At 40.9% G+C, this 19,721-nt stretch overlaps 1 long non-coding RNA gene and 2 gene segments (V, D, J or C); 1 reads left to right on the top strand and 2 right to left on the bottom strand.

The window, feature by feature from the left end:
• The window catches only part of LOC140521593 (uncharacterized), a 250,177-nt gene that overhangs the window by 112,405 nt on the left and 118,051 nt on the right, over positions 1–19,721 (top strand). The gene's annotated exons all lie outside the window — the stretch shown is intronic.
• On the bottom strand, positions 1,937–2,747 carry LOC140521592 (immunoglobulin kappa variable 1-39-like). The segment is given in 2 exon segments: positions 1,937–2,382; positions 2,550–2,747. Coding segments are annotated over 2 exon segments (480 nt in total).
• Positions 13,630–14,365, bottom strand: LOC140529986 (immunoglobulin kappa variable 1-39-like). The segment is given in 2 exon segments: positions 13,630–14,105; positions 14,237–14,365. Coding segments are annotated over 2 exon segments (567 nt in total).

Raw genomic sequence — 19,721 nt, 5'->3', positions numbered from 1 at the left:
TAGGTAAGAACAAAAGCAGCAAAGGGTATATAAACTGAATTTCTCTGAAGTTTCTCCATTCGAGAACCAAATTTAATTGATTGTGTTAATTTAAACCAAGTCAAACTTATTTAGGAACGTAGAGATCTGAAGCAAAGAAGCAGAACTCCCTTTTAGAACTGTCTTAAGAATAAAGCCTGTGATCCAAGAAAGGATATCTAGGAACTGGGTAATTATATGAGACACCTGGGACTCAAAAGGTGCTGCTTCAATAGAGGTTGAGAATGGGGTACTGGGAAACAAGGAGACAATGTGAGTTAACTTTGATAATAATGATTGTATTGCTTTGTATGGCTTGTGTTTATGTTTTCTTGGTTACCTTCGTGACATGTCAATCTCCTTTCTCAGAACTTGCACATTGGGACACCTCTGAGTATTTTAATCTGTACCTGACTTAATGTAATTATGCAATATGGGAATTGTGAGGAAAAACTTAATTACATTACATTACATTATATACATAATTACATTGCTTCAGCCTAGCCCAGTAAAGATCGGAAACTGGACCATCTCTATGTCCCTTCATCCAAGGACCTGTGTTAGGCTGTTTTTCTCAATGGCCAACTCATATGACTTCTAAGAGCCCCAGTCAGGTCCTAAACACCTTAAAGAAATAGATTGGGGAATGGCTCACTAAATTATGGTCTGTAGTGGTAGTACACTGTAGAAAACAAACTAGGTATAGAGAAACTGGAGAAGTTTATCAGAATGTCCTGATGCAGAGGGACATGAAAAGCCCAGAAGGACAGACTGATAACCACAGTAGCCCTGGTATGTAGGTCACGCATGGGGGCTGAAGCTTGTAATCCCTGATACCAGGGAGGCTGAGGCTGCTGGATTGCTTGAACTCAGAATTCAGGAGCAGCAGCTGGGCTAAGGTGAGATCAGGTGACCAAATTAGATAGGGTAGGAATATAAAGGGTGACCTCCTCCCCACCTAGGAACCTCCTGAACAACGTGGCAAATGGCCCAGATCAGAAAGAGGGGACATCAATGTTTGCAAACCAATCAACAGTGGGATCAGCTGTTGTATTTCGAGCCAGGTGAGATTAGGAGATCTACTCTCTAGACAATTGGGGAGGGGAAGACCCTCAGGGTTTGCATTCAGAACAAGAACAACTGCTAATTCCACTCTCTCTGAGCCATCACAATGCCAACAGTGACCTAGAGAGACTTGGGTTGGGATGATTATTGGCCAATCAGTGAGAACCAGAATGATTTGAATTGAAGTTATAGTGAAGTATTTTCATCTGAATATTAATGGATTTTAGGAAAGCCTGGTTTTTCAGAGCCCAGTGTCAAACAATTTGTATTCCTTTGGTCAGAGCACTGAAATGCCAATGTCTTATTGCACATGAGAGGAAGGGAGGAAGGAAGGAAGAAGAAAGGAAGGAGCCTTGCCCATCTGGAACTGGTCAGTTTGGTAACCAGGAGGCAACTCCTCCTCCTCCTCCTCATCACAGAATTCTTGATTGTCCATCATTCCTAAAGAGACCAATGACATCAGGAGGGTGATGTCTTGACTTGGAAGTGAATGGGATTTAAATGAGGCAGGGCTGTGCAAAGTCACCAGCCTCATTCTCTCCTCCAAAGTCATCTGGGTGCAGAGGAAAGAAGTAGATCAGATTGCTTGGAGATGATCCCTGAGATCTGAGAAAGAGAAAAGAAAAACTGTGACTTGGGAAAGACCTCTCCCTCAGTGTATCTGTGGATATCATACCTGTTGTGTTTATGTATGAGGGCAGAGAAAAAAATGAGACAAGTATCTGGTAGCAGCCCCCATGGGAAGGTTTGTGGTCCTTGGCTAAAGCTTAGCAGGCAAAAGAGTATTTCTCTTCCTCCTTTTTTCTCTCTCTTCTCAGTCTTTCTACCTCAACCAGAGCCCTTGGGACCAATGGTTCCTGCAAGAGAGCTAAATTAGGCCCAATTCTCCCCTGAGGGCAGTGGTTGCCCTGAGCCTGTGACTCTGGGGCAGCAGCTGCTCCCCTATGCTGAAGGACTGAGCAGCCTGGGGAGGTTTGTGTTCAGGGCTGAAACACTGTGGGAATGGAGAACTATCCCACTGAAAACAGAAATAAGTTGCAGCATCCTCAGCCTCCATAGCACTGATGGTGAGGGTGAAATCTGTCCCAGAGCCACTGCCACTGAACCTGGCAGGGACCCCAGAATGCAGGGAGTTAGCATAATAGATCAGGAGCTTGGGAGACTGTCCTGGTTTCTGCTGGTACCACTCCATGTAGCTGCTAACGCTGGAACTGGCCTTGCAGTTGATGGTGACTCTGTCTCCTGGAGTCACAGACAGGGATGATGGTGTCTGGGTCAGCACAATGGCTGCTTGGGATTCTGGGTGGATAAAGAAGAAGAACAAAGAGATTTCAGTGAATAATCCTGTGTAGAAACAGTGAACCCAAGATTTGTTCCATTACCCCCAAATTGTGTCTGAGATCTCCCCTGAAATATTTCTTCTGTCTCTAAAGTGGTGCCAACCTATTGCTCATTGGAAGACTTACCTTGAGGCCAGAGGAGTAGGAGGTAGAGGAGCAAGGAAGGGGAGAGCATTTTGACCTGTGTAGATCTGGAGGCAGAGAGCTCTGAGCTCAGTGAGAAAGGAGGGAGATATTTGAGTCTCAGGTAGGGTTTGTGAAAGGTCTCTTTGAGATCTCCATGCAAAACAGTGCTGGTCCAGTCCCAACTAAAGGACCCCAGGAGTAATTATATGCACAGGGAGGGATTGGCCCTGTTATCTCTCCTTGAAAGTGTGACCTCTTGTGGCCTCTTTTTTTATTGCTGTTTTCAATGAACCTGACCCAGCATGGATATGGTCCTGATTGTGGCAGGTGGCTATAAATGGGGGAGCTTTCTCTATCTTCCCATAAGGGATCAGAATGCTCTGGATCTACAGACCAAGAGTTGGTAAGTTTCTGTGGAAAGACTAGAGTTTTGAACGCAAGAAGTAGCTGAGTTAGAAAGAAAACTAAGACCCAGGAACCACCAGAATTCAAGGAGAGGGCAAGGCCCAGGGTGAGATGAATGGTGACAGATGGGAGGTGGTGATTCTCTGGTCTGGTAGGTGGTGTGGACAGAATGTGTCCTTTGGGTTGTTGTGGGAGAGGAGATGTTTGTTCTCCTCTTTTATATTTCTGTCACATCTTCCAAAATGTTGAAACAAATGATGCATTGTTGGTCTCAACCTCTCATCTTGTAGTTGGGAAAAATGAGGTCAAAAGGTTGTTCAGAGACCTTTTTCCTACTAATGTCCATCATGTCCTGTTCTCCACTCAGAACACTGTGACCTTGTGTCAGGTCCTCATCATATTGTAGTTGTTCTCCTGCATGGCCATCTGGCTGCTTTCTCTGACTCATCTCTGTGCCCACTGCAGTCAGTGATGCCCTCTGCTGTTAAACTGGTCATGTGAGAGAGCAGAACTGACCATTTGACCTCCTACTCCAGAAAGTCCTGTCCTTCTGTAGCACCTCCAGGATCCAATTTCTTTAAAGTCCTTCTGAACTTGGCCAATCCCTCCCTTTCCTCTTTCCTTACTCTTAACCCTACCTTCACACAGCTTGTAAAATAATCACACAATAAAGTCTGCCCATGTCTTTGCAGACTATGCCCTTACTTATGCTCCCTTCTGAACTTCCTTCGGTTCACTCTTGTGCATTTATGAAGATGAGCCAGTGGTCTATTTTCTTGTTTTCATTCTGATTTCTCTTGCCTCACTGATGAATTAAAAATTGAGAAGTAATAAACCAAATCTCCTGTAACTTATAAGCACACTCAAGCACAATGAATCTGTTTCACTGCTGGTTTGCTTAAATGACAGAGTGAGAACAAGGCAGAAGGTTCTTCCCTCAGAGCTAGCAAAGCTACCTCAGCTTGTGAAGTCCTAGAAGGAACTCAGTAGTGGTTGGCAGTTATGGTGGCGTTTACTGAGATAGGACAGCACTGGAGGCTGGAGCTTCCCCCTTGATGGTCCTGGGAGTGGCTGACTGCAGGACTTACCTCTGGAGGACCACACCTCTGGAAAGAAAGAAAGGAGGAGAATTTCCTCTGTCTTCCTCCAGGGGGAGCTATGGTCATCATAATTATACTTCATTCAGTTCCATTGCTCTGTCCTTAATATTTACTGTTAGTCATTGTGTGTATTGCTTTCTTAGTTCTAATTGTTCACTTTATGTAAGCTCACATCAGTCTTCCCATAATAATTCGCTGAAACCTTCATAATCTCTATTTCTTATGATACAGTAATATTCCATCACATTCACCTGCCATGTTTGTTTAGCTTTAAGTAGATAGCTATCTGATAAAATGGATAGACTGCAAGCTGTGTGGCCCTGGGCAAGTCACTTAATTTTTCCACACCTGAGTTTTCTCATCTATAAAATGGGAATAATAATAGCAGCTATGTGGATGTGCGCAACCAATAAGCTAATATGTAAAGTCCCTATTAAACCTTAAAGTACCATGTAGTGCTTTGCTGTTCAGTTTTTTCAGTTGTGTCCAACTTTTTATGATGCCATTTTAGGGTTTTCTGGGCAAAAATACTGGCCCACTTTGCCATATTCTTCTCCAGCTCATTTAACAGATGAGGAAACTGAGACAAAGAAGGTTAAGAGATTTTCCCAGGGTCACAAGTCAGCAGGTGTCTGAGCCTAGCCTCAGATTCTCTTGACTCTAGTCCCAGTATTCTATCCACTGCACCGCCTAGCTGACCCAAATCATTTTATGCGTATGAAGCCCCAACTACACTTGGAAGTGGATTGTTCTTTAGTTGTTTTGGTCACGTTTGACTCTTTGTGACCCCATTTGGGCTTTCTTGGCAAAGATCCAGGAATGGTTTTGTCATTTCTGTCTCCAGCTCATTTTTATGGCTGTGATAACTGAGGCAAAGAGGGTTAAGTTCAAAGTCACACAGCTGGGAAGTGTCTGAGGCCAGATTTGAATTCAGAACAATGAGTCTTCCTGATTTCATGCCCCACATGCTGTAAAATCTGTCATCTAAACAAGCTTAAAAGCAGAATTTCCAGGAGACTTTTCCCCTGCCCTTCCTGTACCCTTCTTTCTTATACTTCTTTCTGTTCCTTGCTTTTCATTTTCTTTGCTGGCTTTTTAAAATCCATTTTTTTATTACATTAATACATATTTCTGGAATAAAACAAAGATTTCCAAAACACAGTACAATCAAGATGATTGTGCACGAAGTTGCTAATCTACTATGCACAATCTGTGATTGCTTTCAAATATGCAAGAAAGCTAGCATGCAGATTCACAGGGTTTTTTCCTCCTTTTTTCCTACCCTCCCTCCCGTTTCGTTCTTTCTCTTCTCGTTTTCTTTGGAAGATTTATGGAAATTCAGGATGAATATCCCCAATGCTGATGGTCCAGTTCTCTGAGTTGACTATCATAGATCCCTCCATAACCATTTTGTATCCCCATTATCTCAGGAAGGCTTCAATAATTCAATCAGGAGATAATTCAATCAGGAGAGGCATTGTGGCCCACTCTGAGCTCAGTGCTCAACCATAGTGCTTTACAATGCTCTAGCATAATACACATACTTTGTTCTCTGAGTGAACTCAAAATGTCCCATTCCTGTGTCAACCCCAGAAGGCCAGATGAAGTTGACCGAGAGCATTCCTCTGTCTATGACTATCAAGAACAAGGCCCCTTCATCAGACACTACCTTGAATAATGGGACTTTTCTTCTCTTAAGTATTTTATGGACATATACTGTTCTGTCTTATTAATGCTAAAGGAAACACAAATATCCTGGAATTATAATTTCAGTTGGCACATTGTCAGTTGTCTTACTGCATTAACAACCTATTCACTTAAGAAATTTCTTTCTCATATCATGCTTAACCTTATGGAAACAATAATTTTGGATGACAAAGGCATCCTGAGTCAGGAAGTGAGATAGTGATGAGAGGCAATTGCACTGAAGATATAAGGTGTGCTTTGTCTGTCCATCTAGGAGTTCATTGTCTCATGATGAGCTCTCAGGCATGAGAGAAACACTCACATTCAGACTAATTTTCTTTGTCTTTCTAAAAAGGAACTTAGTAATGGTGGACAGCACCAAGGGGTGACAAGGAAAGGAGATCTGGTCTTACCTAACAATCAAGTTCTCTCAGGGAGGAGAGAGATTAGAATCATCCTGGGATTGAGTTGCCTCAAGAATTGAGAGACTGCTCTATACATCTTGTCTATCTTGACTGTCTTTTAGGATAGGGGAAAAGCAGCCAGAGTCTAGGCCCATTCCTGTGAATATTTTGTAGTTTCTCTTTAACAGAAGCTCAGGGTGAGGAAACTGAGAACAGAGTAAGCAATGAGACCAGCTTCTGGAGCATCCCCCATGGGGAGTTTTGTGGTCCTTGGCTAAAGCTTACCAGGCACAAGATTCTTTCTTTTCCTCCTTTTTCTCTCACTTCTGAGTCTTCCTACCTCAATCAGAGTCCCTGGGACAAGTATTTCCTGCAGCTGAGTTGAATTAGGCCCAATTCTCCCCTGAGGGCAGTGGTTGCCCTGAGCCTGTGACTCTGGGGCACAAGCTGCTCTTCTGTGCTGGAGGGCTGACAGCCTGGGGAGGTTTTGGTTGAGGTCTGAAACACTGTGGGAATGGATCACTATCCCACTGAAAACAGTAACAATCTGCAGCATCCTCAGCCTCCACAGCACTGTTGGTAAAGTTGAAATCTGCCCCAAAGCCACTGTCACTGAATCTGGCAGGGACTCCAAATCATAGCTTAGATGCTTCACAGATCAGGAGCTTGGGAAACTGTCCTGGTTTCTGTTGGTACCAGCTCCTCCTCTGGTTAATCCTGGAACTGGCTGTGCAGCTGATGCTGACTGTCTCCTGGAGTCAGAGGCAGGGAGGCCACCTGGCATTCGTAGAAGGAAAAGGAGAAGAAAAATTTCAGTGAAGAACCCTGTCTCCATACAGTGTATCCAGGTTTAGATCTCTCACCCACAGGCTGTGTCAAAGATACCCCTAGGAAAACTGCTTCTGTCTCCAAAGTGGTTCCAATCTCTGCCTCATTGTGAGTCTTACCAGAGCAGTAACAAGCAGAGGAGCAAGAAAGGGGAGAACATGTGATCCTTGCCCAGCTGGAGGCAGAGAGCTCTGAGTTCAGTAAGAAAGGTGGGAGATAGGTGAGGCTGTGTTTGTGAAAGGTCCCTTGTAGATCACCGTCCAAAACAGTATTTGTCCAACCTCAACTCAAGGAACCCTGGAATGGTGATGTGCACATGGAGGGAGTGGCCCAGTTGTGTTTCCTTCATCGTGTGACCTGTGTGACCTCTCTTTTTATTGCTCTATTAAATGGACCTGCCTTAGGCTGGACATGGTGATAACTGTGCCAGGTGGTCCACTGTGGTTATAAACATGGGAAGGGGGAGTGGTTTGGAGGAAAGTGGGCTGGTGTTGGCGGAGCCTTCTCTTCCTTCCCAGGAGAGATCAGAGGGCTCTGGGTCTAGAGACCAAGAGTTGACAAGTGTTTGTGCAAAGAATAGAGGAAAGAAAGAAGAAAAGAAGAAAGAAAGAAAAAGAAAGAGAGAAAGGAAGGAAATAAGGAAGAAAGGAAGAAAAGAGATGATGAAGGGAGAAAACTAAGATTGAGCAACCAATAGAATTTAAAGGAAACTAAGCATCCAGGTTTAGACACAATGGAGGTCAAGGGGACTTTGGAGATTCCTTGGTCACTATGAGATGTTTATTCTTCTCTTCTGCATTTCTGTTACAGCTTTGTAAAAGCTAAAAAAGGAAAAAGGAAACACTGTAGATTTCATTATATAGATGGGGAAATTGAGGCCAAAGGGAGTGAAATGGTTATTTAGGTGCCTTTTTCCTATTAAACTCCATCATCCCCTTTCCTCCAATCACTAAGCTTCCATACCATTCAGCAGTGGGATCAAGCCTGTGAGCAGCTGTTCTATTTCGTGACTAGTGAGACACAGGGAGACCCAGTCACCAAATAATTTGGAGGGGGAAGATCCTCAGGTTTTTTGTCCAGAGCAGGAACACTGCTATTTACACTCCCTCTGGGCTATCAAAACCCAAAGCGTGACCCAGAGGATCTTGAGCTGGATCTTATTATTGGCCAATCAGTGAAAGCCAGAGCATTTGGTATTTCAGGCATAGTGAAGTAACTCCTTTTGAATCTGAATGGGCTCTATCCAAGTCTGGTTTTCCAGAACTCAGTTTCAAGGAATTTTTATTTCTTTGGGCAAAGCACCCATAGGTCACTGTCTCACTCTCCAAGGGGAGGACATGAGGAAGGAAAGAAGGAAGGAAGGAGTGAAGGAAAGAGCACTGCCCAGCTGAAATTGAATAGTTAAGTCAGCAGTGGAGGAGCCACTACTATTCACAAATTGTTGTTTGTCCTTCATATTTTTTTTTTAAAACACGTTTAGTTTTCAGTGTTAACTTTTATGAGATTTTGAGTTGTAAGTGTTTGGATCAATTTACATCTCTGATAACATTGCATTAGTTTTCCAAGTTTTCCACATCTGTAAAATTTATAATTTTCCTGTTTTGTTGTGCTAGCAATCTGATAGGTGTGATGTGGTGTCTCAGAATTCTTTCTAATTTGAATTTCTCTAATCATTAGTGATTTAGGGCATTGTTATATATGTCTATGGATAGCTTTAATTTCTTCCTCTGAAAACTGCCTGTTCACATCCTTTGGCCATTTATCAGTTGGGGAATAACTTGTGTTTTTATAAATTAAACTCAGTTCTCTATATGTTTGGCAAATGAGTTGTTTGTCAGGGACACAGGCTATCAAACTTGTTTTCCAGCTTTCTGCTTCCATTCTAGTATTGATTCCATTGGGTTTCTTTGTGCAAACCCTTTCCAGTTTAGTGTAACCAAAATGATCCATTTTGCTTTTCATAATGTTCTCTGTATCTTGTTTGGTCATAAATTCTTCATTTTCCCTTAGATTGGACTATACTTTTTTGTCCTAATTTGCTTCTAGCTTCATCCTTTGTGACTGAATCATATACCCATTTTGACCTTATCTTGGCATACTGTACAGGATTTCGGTCTGTGCCAATTCCTGCACACAGTTTTCCATTTTTCTCAGTAATTTTTATCAGATCATGAGTTCTTTTTTTAAAAATAGATTTTTTCTTTTCACTTTCCTGCAATCACTTCCATAAGTCTTAGATTTTCTCCCTCTTCCTCCACCCTCCATCCCTGAGACAGCATGTAGTCTTATAAGGCTTCTGCACATGCATTCGTATTAACCACATTTAAACATCAGTCATGTTGTATAGAAAAAAGATAATGAATGGGAGATATCATGAGAAAAAAAACAACCCACAACAAAACATAACACAAAAGAAATTAGTATGCTTCATTCTGCATCCTGGAATTTGTGAGTTCTTAATGCAGATCCTGGAATCTTTAGGTTTATCAAATAGTAGATTATTATAGTCATTGACTATCATGTCTAATGTACCTGACCGTTCATTTATTTCATTTCATTTATTTGGCAGTACGAAGTAGTTCTGATGATTGCTGCTTTATAACAGTTTCAGATCTGGAATGGCCAGGCCACATTCTCTTGCATTTCTTTTCATGAATTCCCTTGATATTTTTTAACTTTTGCCCTTCCAGATGAATTGTTACTATTTTTCTAGCTGTATAAAATTATTTTTGGTAGTTTGATTAGTATGACACTTGATAAGTAAAACAATTTTGGTAGAATTTCCATTTTTATTATATTAGCATGGCCCCCCCATGAGCAACTGATATTTTTCCAATTATTTAGATCTAATTAGTTTTTCATTCTTGAAGAGGACCAATGATCTCAGAGAGGTGATGTCCTGACTTGTGAGTTTATTGGATTTAAGTGATGTAGGGTTGGGCAAAGTCACCAGCCTCACTTGCTCCTCCAGAACTACCTGACTATAGTGGCAAGACATGGATTAAGATGACTAGGGATGGTTCATGAAATCTGAGAAAGAGAAATGAAAAAGGACATCCAGGAAAGACCTCTTTCCCACTGTTGCCATTGACCCCATTATCTTGACCTGTGCTTTGACACTGTACTCAGATGACTCTGGAGGAGAGAGTGAGGCTGACGACTTCAGACAGCTCTGCCTCACCTAAAGCCAACTCACATTCAAGTCAAGACAGTCCCCTCTTGATGTCTTTCTTGCTTTTTTGGATTGAAGGATGAACAATAAACAGCAACAAGCCTGTACCTTGGAATCTTTCCTTGTAGACACAATCACCTTGAGCCAGATAGGCCCCTGATGTTCTTACCCTTCTGTTAGGATCAATGGCATGAGGGAGAAAACAGGCAGGAGGAAGTGATTTTCTTTGCTTAGATACCCTAAGGGCAGCTGGCATCTCATGACCAGGCCTTGTTATCTTTTTTCGCCTTTCTTCATAAAGGTATAAAAACTTTTTCATAGATCTCTGGTATGAAAAATCTATTGCTGTCTGCAGTCAAGGGAGAAACCCAGGGTGGCAGGTTTTCTCCCCTGGAATCTCTATTAAAGACACTTTGTTCTCAGCTTATGCCTTTGATTACTTTTAGATCGTGACACTCCCTTATTAAGGATCACTTTTCAATCAGTAATCACTCAACAAGCAATTTATGAATTGATTCCTCTGTGCTAGACATTATGGACACATTGCATCTGAGTGATCAACATATTCCATCTGCAGAAGAAATATGAGGTAATTTTCAGAAGTAAGATGCTGTGAGCTTTTCTTGTAGAAGATAGCACTTGAGCCAAGATTTAAAAGAACCTGAGGATGCTAAAAGGAGAGTAGAGGGAATGCATGGGGGTTATCCAGTACAAAGGCATGGAGGTTGGAGATGGCAATGTGTGTGTGTGTAAGAACAAGATATGGATTTGTCACCTATCCCACTTAAGACTTCCTGAAGTCTGTGGAATGCCTTAAGAGTTCTCTGAGCTGGTAAAAGTATGCACCTCCAAAAGCTCTCCTCCCACAGACTCTAAAACACCTGTAAATAATAACTCTAAACAAATTGTAGAGCACCAGAGGCCACAAAATGACAGAGAGAAAGAGATTTCCAGCCCAAGGCACCCTGGAAGCCTGACAGGAAAGGTCTGTGACACTGGGTGCTCAGCGCTGTGCAGCACAGCCTAGCCTGGACTACACAGTGGGAAGCACAATACTGGAGGTGGCTTAAATGTGTCATGGACAGCAGCTGCGAGTCTCATATTCCTCAGCTCCCAAACAGCAAAGACAGCTTCAAAGGTAAGAGAGAAACCTCTTTCACTTGGAGGTGAAGGGAACACAGCAGTGTATCCCAAGCCTCAGGCAGCAGCAGCTTCAATTCTTGGAGCCTTGGGCCAAATCCCCCTGGGAATTGAGCAGCTGATCTGGATCTCAGCCCTGACTGGCTGCCCTGGGGTGAGGAAGAGTGCTGCCATGGTGGAGCTGGTGGAGGCTCTGGAGAAGGAATCCTGCTCACAAACCAGAGTGCAGGCCAGGAGAGGAATAAACTCCTCACTCTTGATTGTACCACGCTGGAGCAACTGAGAACTTACAGATCCTCATATTATACCCTCCCTTTGACAAATAACTCAAAAGTTAAGAAAATGCCCACAAAAAGGAAAAGAATAAGACAATAGAAGGTTATTTCTTGGTGAGCAGGTATTTTCTTCCATCATTTCAGATGAGGAAGAACAATGCATACCATCAGAGGAAGAACTAAAATTCAAACCTTCTGGACCTAAAACCTCCAAAATAAATATACAATGGTCACAGGCCATGGAAGAGCTCAAAAAGAATTTTGAAAATCAAGTAAGAGAAGTGGAGGAAAAATTGGGAAGAGAAATGAAAGTGATGCAAGAAAGTCATGAAAAGCAAGTCAAGAGCTTGCTAAAGGATATCCAAAAAAATGCTGAAGAAATTGACACCTTCAAAATAGACTAACTCAAATGGCAAAAGAGGCAAACAAGTCCATGAGGAGAAAAATGCTTCAGTGTTTTGATCTTCCTTGTCACCAGAGAAATGTTCTGTACTCAAAGTGTTTTTCCATTGTTTGGTAATTTTCCTACACTAGTATTTGACTTTTACCTCTTTGTTAATGTAGGGCTCTGCTTTCAGTGGGGAGCATACCGTCCCAAGATTCAGGGTTTCCATGAAGCTCTTTTCAGAGATACTTCACAGGACTTACAAGCTTTTAGTTCTTCGAAGACATTTAGTACTCTCTTGACCTGTGCTCTGGTCTATGAGTGACCCACAAGTGCTCTTTTCTGTGCTGCAACTATGAGGAGGGTCCTCCCTCCATTGTGGCTACCAACTCTTCTCTGCTAGTGCTTCCCCTTGCCCTGGTACTCCTTCCCCAACCTGGATCTGAGAATGGACAAAGCAACAGAGGCCTGCCACAGTGCTAGCAAGCAGAACCATGTAATCTTTTTCCAACCAATTGTTTGATCATTTGTGGCCAGAGAACTCAAAACGTGACTGCTTCTGCTGCCACAATTGATCAGTCAGTCTTGGGTCCTACCTCTGATTGACTATGACCAGGGCAATGCTGGTATGTACTCCACTCTCATCCAACTGGGTCACTGATCTTTCTTTCTCATCTTCTAAGTTGTCTTTGGTGTCTGGGGATTAAGAGCTCTGGATATCATTATTACTGTCAGTGATTCAGTCCCCCCAGGGCTTGCCTTAGTTTTGCTGGGGCCCAGTCTGTGCTGGTGAGGCCTGCTCTGGAATGTGCTCCTGTCTCATCTAGTGCAATAGACCTCTCCTTTTGGCCTTCAAACCTATCTCGTGTTGGAAACTTATTTCACTCCATTTCTTGTGAGAATTGCTACTCTAGAATTTGTTTAGTCATTTAAAAAAGGCATTTAAAGAAGTTTGGGGGAGAACTCAAGTGAGTCCCTGACTTTACTCTGCCATATTTGTCTTGCTTATTTTCTTAATTTTCCTTATCCTCTTTTTTATTTTATTAGTACATATTTATGGAATAAAATAAGCATTTCCATAACATTGTACAATAACACTATGGCACATGAAGCTGCTAATCTATCATGCACAACCTGCTATTTAATACAAATATACAGTGAAATAATCATGTACTTTGGATGGTTTCCCTCTACCCTCCTCCCTTATTGTTTTTTTCACTCCCATTTTCCTTAGAAGGCTTACGGAATCTAAGGACGGTCATCCCAGTGCTGATGGTGCAGTCTCAGGGAAGATGATCAAGTGACTAACAAGGGTGACAAGGGGAGGGCATCTAATGTTGCCTGAAAGTGAAATTTCCATGGTGAGAAGGGAGACTAGATCCTTCCTACAGACTGAGTTGCCTCAAGAGCTTCCTTGTTCCATCCACCTTTTCTGTCCTGGCTGTCTTTTTAGGGCTGAGGAAAAACAGCCAGAGCTGAGAGTCCAGACACATTCCCCTGAATTGTTTGCAGTTTTCTCTCAAACACCATGTGAGGGGACAAGGATTGTGTTAGAGAGGAGAGGGCAGAGTCAAGAATGGGACCAGCTTCTGGAAACAGCCCCATGTGAAGGTTGGTGGTACTTGGCTGGAGCTTACCAGGCAGATGATATTTTTCTCTTCCTCTTCTTTCTCTTCTGAATCTTTCTACCTCAACGAGAGTCTCTGGGACAATTGGCTCCTGCAGCAGAGCTGGATAAGGCCCAATTCTCCCCTGAGGGCAGTGGTTGCCCTGAGCCTGTGACTCTGGGGCAGCAGCTGCTCCTCTGTGCTGGAGAGCTGAAGAGCCTGGGGAGGTTTTTGTTCAGGGCTGAAACACTGTGGGAATGGAGTACTGTATGCTTGAAAACAGTAATAATCTGCCACATCCTCAGCCTCCACAGCACTGATGGTGAAGGTGAAATCTGTCCCAGAGCCACTGCCACTGAACCTGGCAGGGACCCCAGACTGCAGGTTGGAAGCCTTATAGATCAGGAGCTTGGGAGACTGTCCTGGTTTCTGCTGGAACCAGTACATGTAGTTGCTAATGCTGGAACTGGCCTTGCAGTTGATGGTGACTCTGTCTCCTGTAGTCACAGAGAGGGAGGCTGGGGTCTGAGTCAGCACAATGGCTGCCTGAAATTCTGGGCAGGAAAAGAAGAAAGAGATTTCAGTTAAGAATGCAGTTCCCTTACCCTCAGTCTCTGTAAGAGATTCCCACTAGAAAACTCATTATTTCTCTAAAGTGTTGCCAACCTATGGCTGGGAGTCTTACCTTCAGGCCAGAGGAGTAGGAGGCAGAGGAGCAAGGAAGGGGAGAGCATTGTGACCCTTGCAGAGCTGGAGACAGAGAGCTCTGAGTTCATTGTGAAAGGTGGGATATATTTGAGTCTCAGGCTGGGTTTTTGAAAGGTCTCTTAGGGATCACCATGCAAAACAGTGCTGGTCCAACCCTAACTCAAGGATCCCAGGTGTGGTGATATGCACATGGAGGGTGTATTTCCTTGAAGTGTATTTCCTTCAAGGGGTGACCCCATGTGGCCTCTTTTTTTATTGCTACTTTAAATGGACCGCCTCTTGAATGGCCATGATCTTGGCTGTGGCAAGTGACTCTAGACGGGGTGGTCCTCTTTATTTCCCCAGGAGAGATTAGAGGCCTCTGGGTCAAGAGACTATGTGTTGAGAAATGTTTGTGGAAAGAACAGAGTTAAGAAAGCAAGAAGTAGCTGAGTTAGAAAGAGAACTAAGACTTGGGAGTCACCAGAATTCAAGGAGAGCTTGGGGCCCAGGGTGAGATTTATGGCCATGGAGGGGACTTGAAGATTCTTTGGTCCAGTAGGTGGTGTGGGCAGCATGTGTCCCTTGGATTGTTTTGGGGATATACATGTTTATTTTTCTCTGCCATATTTCTGTTGCCTCTTTCAAAATGCTGAAAAACAGAAGGGTTTGTTGATCTCAACCACCCATTTTGCAGTTGTGGAAAATGAGGTGAAAAGGAGCAAAATGGTTTTTCAGAGACGTTTTTCCTGCTGAAGTCCATCATCTCCTATTCTCCCCCATTTTTGAGACCATCATGGTCCCATGGCTGAACTCTGTCCATGGCTGTCTTGTTGGTTTCTCTGGCTCAACTCTCTCCCTACTCCAGCCAGTGCTGCCCTCAGCTGTTAAACTGATCATGTGACAGAGCAGGGCTGACTATGTGATCTCCTACTCCACAACCTCCTGTCCCTCTTTTCACCTCCAGAATCTGATAAAAAGCCCTTCAGAGCTGTCCAATCTCTCGCTTTCTACTTTCTTTACCCTTCACCCTCTCCCTGGTACCTTATGATATGGTGACCCTCTTAACTCTGTATCCTCTTCTTGCTGGCCCCTAGGTCAGAAGAATGTTCTTCTACCTCACAGCCACTTCCTCCCTTCAGGGGCTTCCTCTTTCCTCAAAAATAAACACATGGGAAACTTCCAGTATATTCTCTTGCCAGTATGATGTCCCTGTGTAGTCTTTTCTTTTTTGCCCTTACTTCATACCAGACACAATATTGTCTTTTACTGGCCATGGTTTTTTAATTTAATTTTTCATTTAAATCTTTTGAAATTGAACTTATATGCTAAAAAAAAAAAAAAAACCTTTCCATAATTGCAGCAGAATAGAAAAGAGGATTCTGCGGGCAACTTCATCTCATACCTAGTAAAACAATCACACAATAAAGTCCATCCTTGTCTTTGCAGACTATCCTCTTATCTATCCTCCCTTCTGAACTTCCTGTTGTTCTTTTTGTGCCTTTATAAAGACAAGTCAGTGGTCTGCTTTCTTTTTTTTCGTTATGATTCCTCTTTCCTCATCCCTGAAATAAAAATTGTGAAGAAATAAAGAAAACTAATCCCTTGTAACATACAAGCAGAATCTTGCACTATCTGATGGCCATATCCAATAATGCGTCTCCTTGTGCATCTTGTGTCTGTCCTCTCTTTGTCAGGAGATGGGTAACAGGTCCTTCCAGAGTTTCTCTACAGATGGGGTTCAGGGTTGTCTTTACCATGCTGAGGTCTTTTTACACTTTGTTTTCCTGGTTTTATCCATTTTAGTGTCTGCCATTTCTCACTGCCCAGCACTTTGTGAAATAGCCTCTTTCATTAACACTTATAGCTCAATGATGCTTATCATATTTATAAAGCACATTTTATTCAGGTATTCTTCAACTACTTAAGAGGAAATCTAAGACATTTAATTGTATTTGTTACTCCAGGGTCCGGGTATTTTATTGCAGTAGGTAAAACACTTGGCCTGAAGTTAGGGAGACCTGAATTCAAATCCAGTGTGTGATACTTTTTGGCTATGTGACCCTGGGCAAGTTGCCTGATCATGTTTTGTGTATACACATGGACACACAAAGACACACACATACATATACAGCCACATATGTTTATTTGTTGGTTTGTGAATACCATATTCACTGTCTATGTGAGATTCCAGAATGTAATTGTTTTCTTAATTTCTAGTAATATATTTTAGGGCAAGAAATGGAAAGATACTCAATAAATTATTAAAGGCTTGGTTAACTTTGTTTTTGTGATAAAGCTTATTTAACTGGGTATCTTCTCTCTGGGTTTTAAAAACTTAATCTGCTCCCTATTACAACACTTTTTTGACTGAGGAATTTTGTGCTACCAGTAATTCTATAACAACTTCTTTGGAAAGTTATTTACGTTACTCAAGGACATTTTAAACCAATGTAGTTGAGGAACTTCAAATTTTAAAGGTTTAATTTTGCTTTAAAGTAGAAAAGAGAGATATCTACCATTTTTGAAATTTCCAACTCATTTTCACCATAAATGTTTAGTGATTCTTATCTTCATTTTTTACATCAGGATAAATTTTAAACTGTTTCAAAAAGGGAAAGGAAGGTTTTGAAAAATATTTTTCTCTGATTTTCTACTAAATTTTCATTTGCAAGATAATTTAATGCCATATTATTACGATAAGTTGTAAACCAGAAGAGATTTTGCTGTTTCGATCATAAATTGTAGTCATCTCATGGCTTAAACAAGTATTAAATTAGTGTTTGAACTTATGATATGTATAAAATTCAATTCAGGAGGTTTCTCACTTTCCAGAGTGAATATTTTAAGAGAAGTATAAACAAGCTTGTGAAGGATGTGAATCTATTAAGTTGTAAGGTTAAAGTCAGGAGCATCTTTGTTTTTTTTTAAGCAACAGTATTTCGTTGCAGACATATGTTAGTGAAGATCAGTATCTTATGAGGTATCCTGTGTTATCTTAATGGGAAACCTAATATTACTTTTTATTTTGGAATTAGAAGATGTGGAGAAATGGATGAAAACTGCTTAAGACTCAAAGTAAGATTTTCCCATTCTTGAAAGGGCTTCTGAGTGCAATGTAATTTTTCCTGTGATGAGTCTCTGTTACCAACATGAGATTAAATACTTGTTGTCTAGGATGTGTGCTCCTTGAGAACTGAACTCACCCTGAGCTCTGATTATTGGAAATTGCTCTTTAAGACTTTATTTATGGAACTGTAATTGACTATAGTTTTGACCTTTGATTACAGATTTGTCTGAAATATCACGAAGCCATTGTCATGTGATACAGGTTGGGAACAGCTGAAGGTGGATGTCTGTGCCTAGGAAAAGTTTTGGGGACAACCTTGGACATGGTCTAGATAAGATCTTCCTGACTCTTTTTCCTAATTGTGCTATTTAGTTTCTGAAAAGGGAAGTTCTCCACTTGATTAATCATGAGCCCTGCTTTTAACATGTTGTTGCTACAAGACTGACTGTCAGATATGACTTATCCCTGGAATCAAACAGAACTAAGGAAATTTTTTTCCTTCTTTAATGATATATGACATTGTTGCAACTGTTATTCTTTCTCTTTACAGCAAATGTCTATAATCAAGTAGTTATGTTAGTACAATATAAATCTCTTACATAATGGGTTGATACTGAAACATCTCTGAGTCATTATAGTAGGCAGCCGAAAGGAATGTCTTACAATATTACCTTATATTCATGGCCAAATAATAGTAAGAGAGGGATAGCATCCTCTGAAGGAGAAATTCCTTGGGCAAAGTAATAAGAGAAAGATGTAATGTGATAGGTTTTTAATTACATAGAACAGCAAATTTTGAGGAAAAAGCAATAGAGTACACTGTTTCCTCCAAGAATTATATACAGGTATGTAGATGTGACTTCCAAAATTTATCTATCATGAAAATTCAGGTTTTAGGCATGCTTTGGTAGTAAGTTTTCAAATGTGTATTTTTCTATTATTAAAACATCTGCCTGATAATTTTAGAAGGCAGAAGAGCTTATTTTATGGTAGGATCCTCATATTTTAAAAGATTCTTATATCAATACAGGATTTAGGTAAGGAGAGAAACAGCAAATGGTAGATAAAGGGAAATTGTCTGAAGTTTCAAAATTGGAGAACCAAATTTAAATGGTTGTACTAATTTAAACTGAATCCAAATTATCTAGGAACTTTTAATTCTGAACCAGAGAAGCAGAACTCCCTTTTAGAATTGTCTTCAGAATAAAATCTATTGTCCAAGAAAGGATATCTAAGAATCACCTTGGAATCAAAAGATGTTGCTTAAATAGACTTTGAGAATGGGGTACTGGGATACTTGCCTAAAAAGGGTTTTTAGAAGATCTTAAAAAATACTTTTAAAATCAATTGACAGAGGTGGAGACAAAAACAGAAAAAAATAAGAAAAATCCAAGATAAACAAGAAGGTTATAAAAAGAAATCCAACCAATTAGAAAAGGAGATCCAAAATTTTACAGAAGAAATTGATATCCTGAAAATTAGAATTAAGCAAAGTGAAACCAGTGAAATTGATGAGAGCAAGAAATACTTAAATAAAACTTGAATGATTATAAAATAGAAGAGAGAGTGAAACATAAGAAAAACAGTAGATTTGGAGAATAGATCAGGGAGAGAAAAAATAAAAATGATCAGACTAACTGAAAGTTACCATCATTAAAAGAACACATGAAATAATTTTAAAAATTGTCCTGAAGCATTAGAAGAAGGGGGGAAATATACATAGAAAAAATCCATTGATCACCACTTAAAAGAGATCCTATAAAGACAACTCATAGGAATATCATAGTCCAATTCAAATGCCCAAGTTCAAGAATAAAATATTAAAAACATCCAGATTGCAACAATTTAAACATGATGGAGCCACATTTAGGATCACACAAGACCTAGTAGCAGAGACATTAAAGGAGTATGGATCTTGGAACACAATATATCAAAGAGCAAAAGAACTGAGGCTCTGCCCAAAAATATCATAAAATGGAAGTGAAGTATTACGCTACATGAAAAAAAAAATTCACGTTTAGTAACCTCAGACTTTCAAAACTTTATTAAAAAACCAACCTGACCTCAATAGAAGTTTCAACATAAAGGACCAAGAAAAATATAAGGTATATTCCAATGACTCATTATAAGGGATTCATAAGGACAGACTATATGCCTTTTATATATGTAAAATGTATGTCTAAGACTCTTATTAATTATTGGGTAGCTCATAACAAAGACTGGGGTAACCTGACCTTGATATTAATTTTAAAAGTAAAACCATTTTAAAATAGGTAAAAAGAGCAATTATTTTATACAAATGATGTGCAAGAGGAAGACTTGATACAGAGAAATTAGATGGGGGAGGAGGGCTAGCAGTTCTGATAATGTACTTTCATTGGGAATAAAAGGACAAAGTAAAAAAGGTGCATGA

This window comes from Notamacropus eugenii, chromosome 1 (genome assembly GCF_028372415.1).
Source record: "Notamacropus eugenii isolate mMacEug1 chromosome 1, mMacEug1.pri_v2, whole genome shotgun sequence".
Lineage (NCBI taxonomy): Eukaryota > Metazoa > Chordata > Mammalia > Diprotodontia > Macropodidae > Notamacropus > Notamacropus eugenii.
The sequence above is the reverse complement of the archived record's forward strand: the minus strand, read 5'-3'. Positions and strand labels throughout refer to the sequence as shown.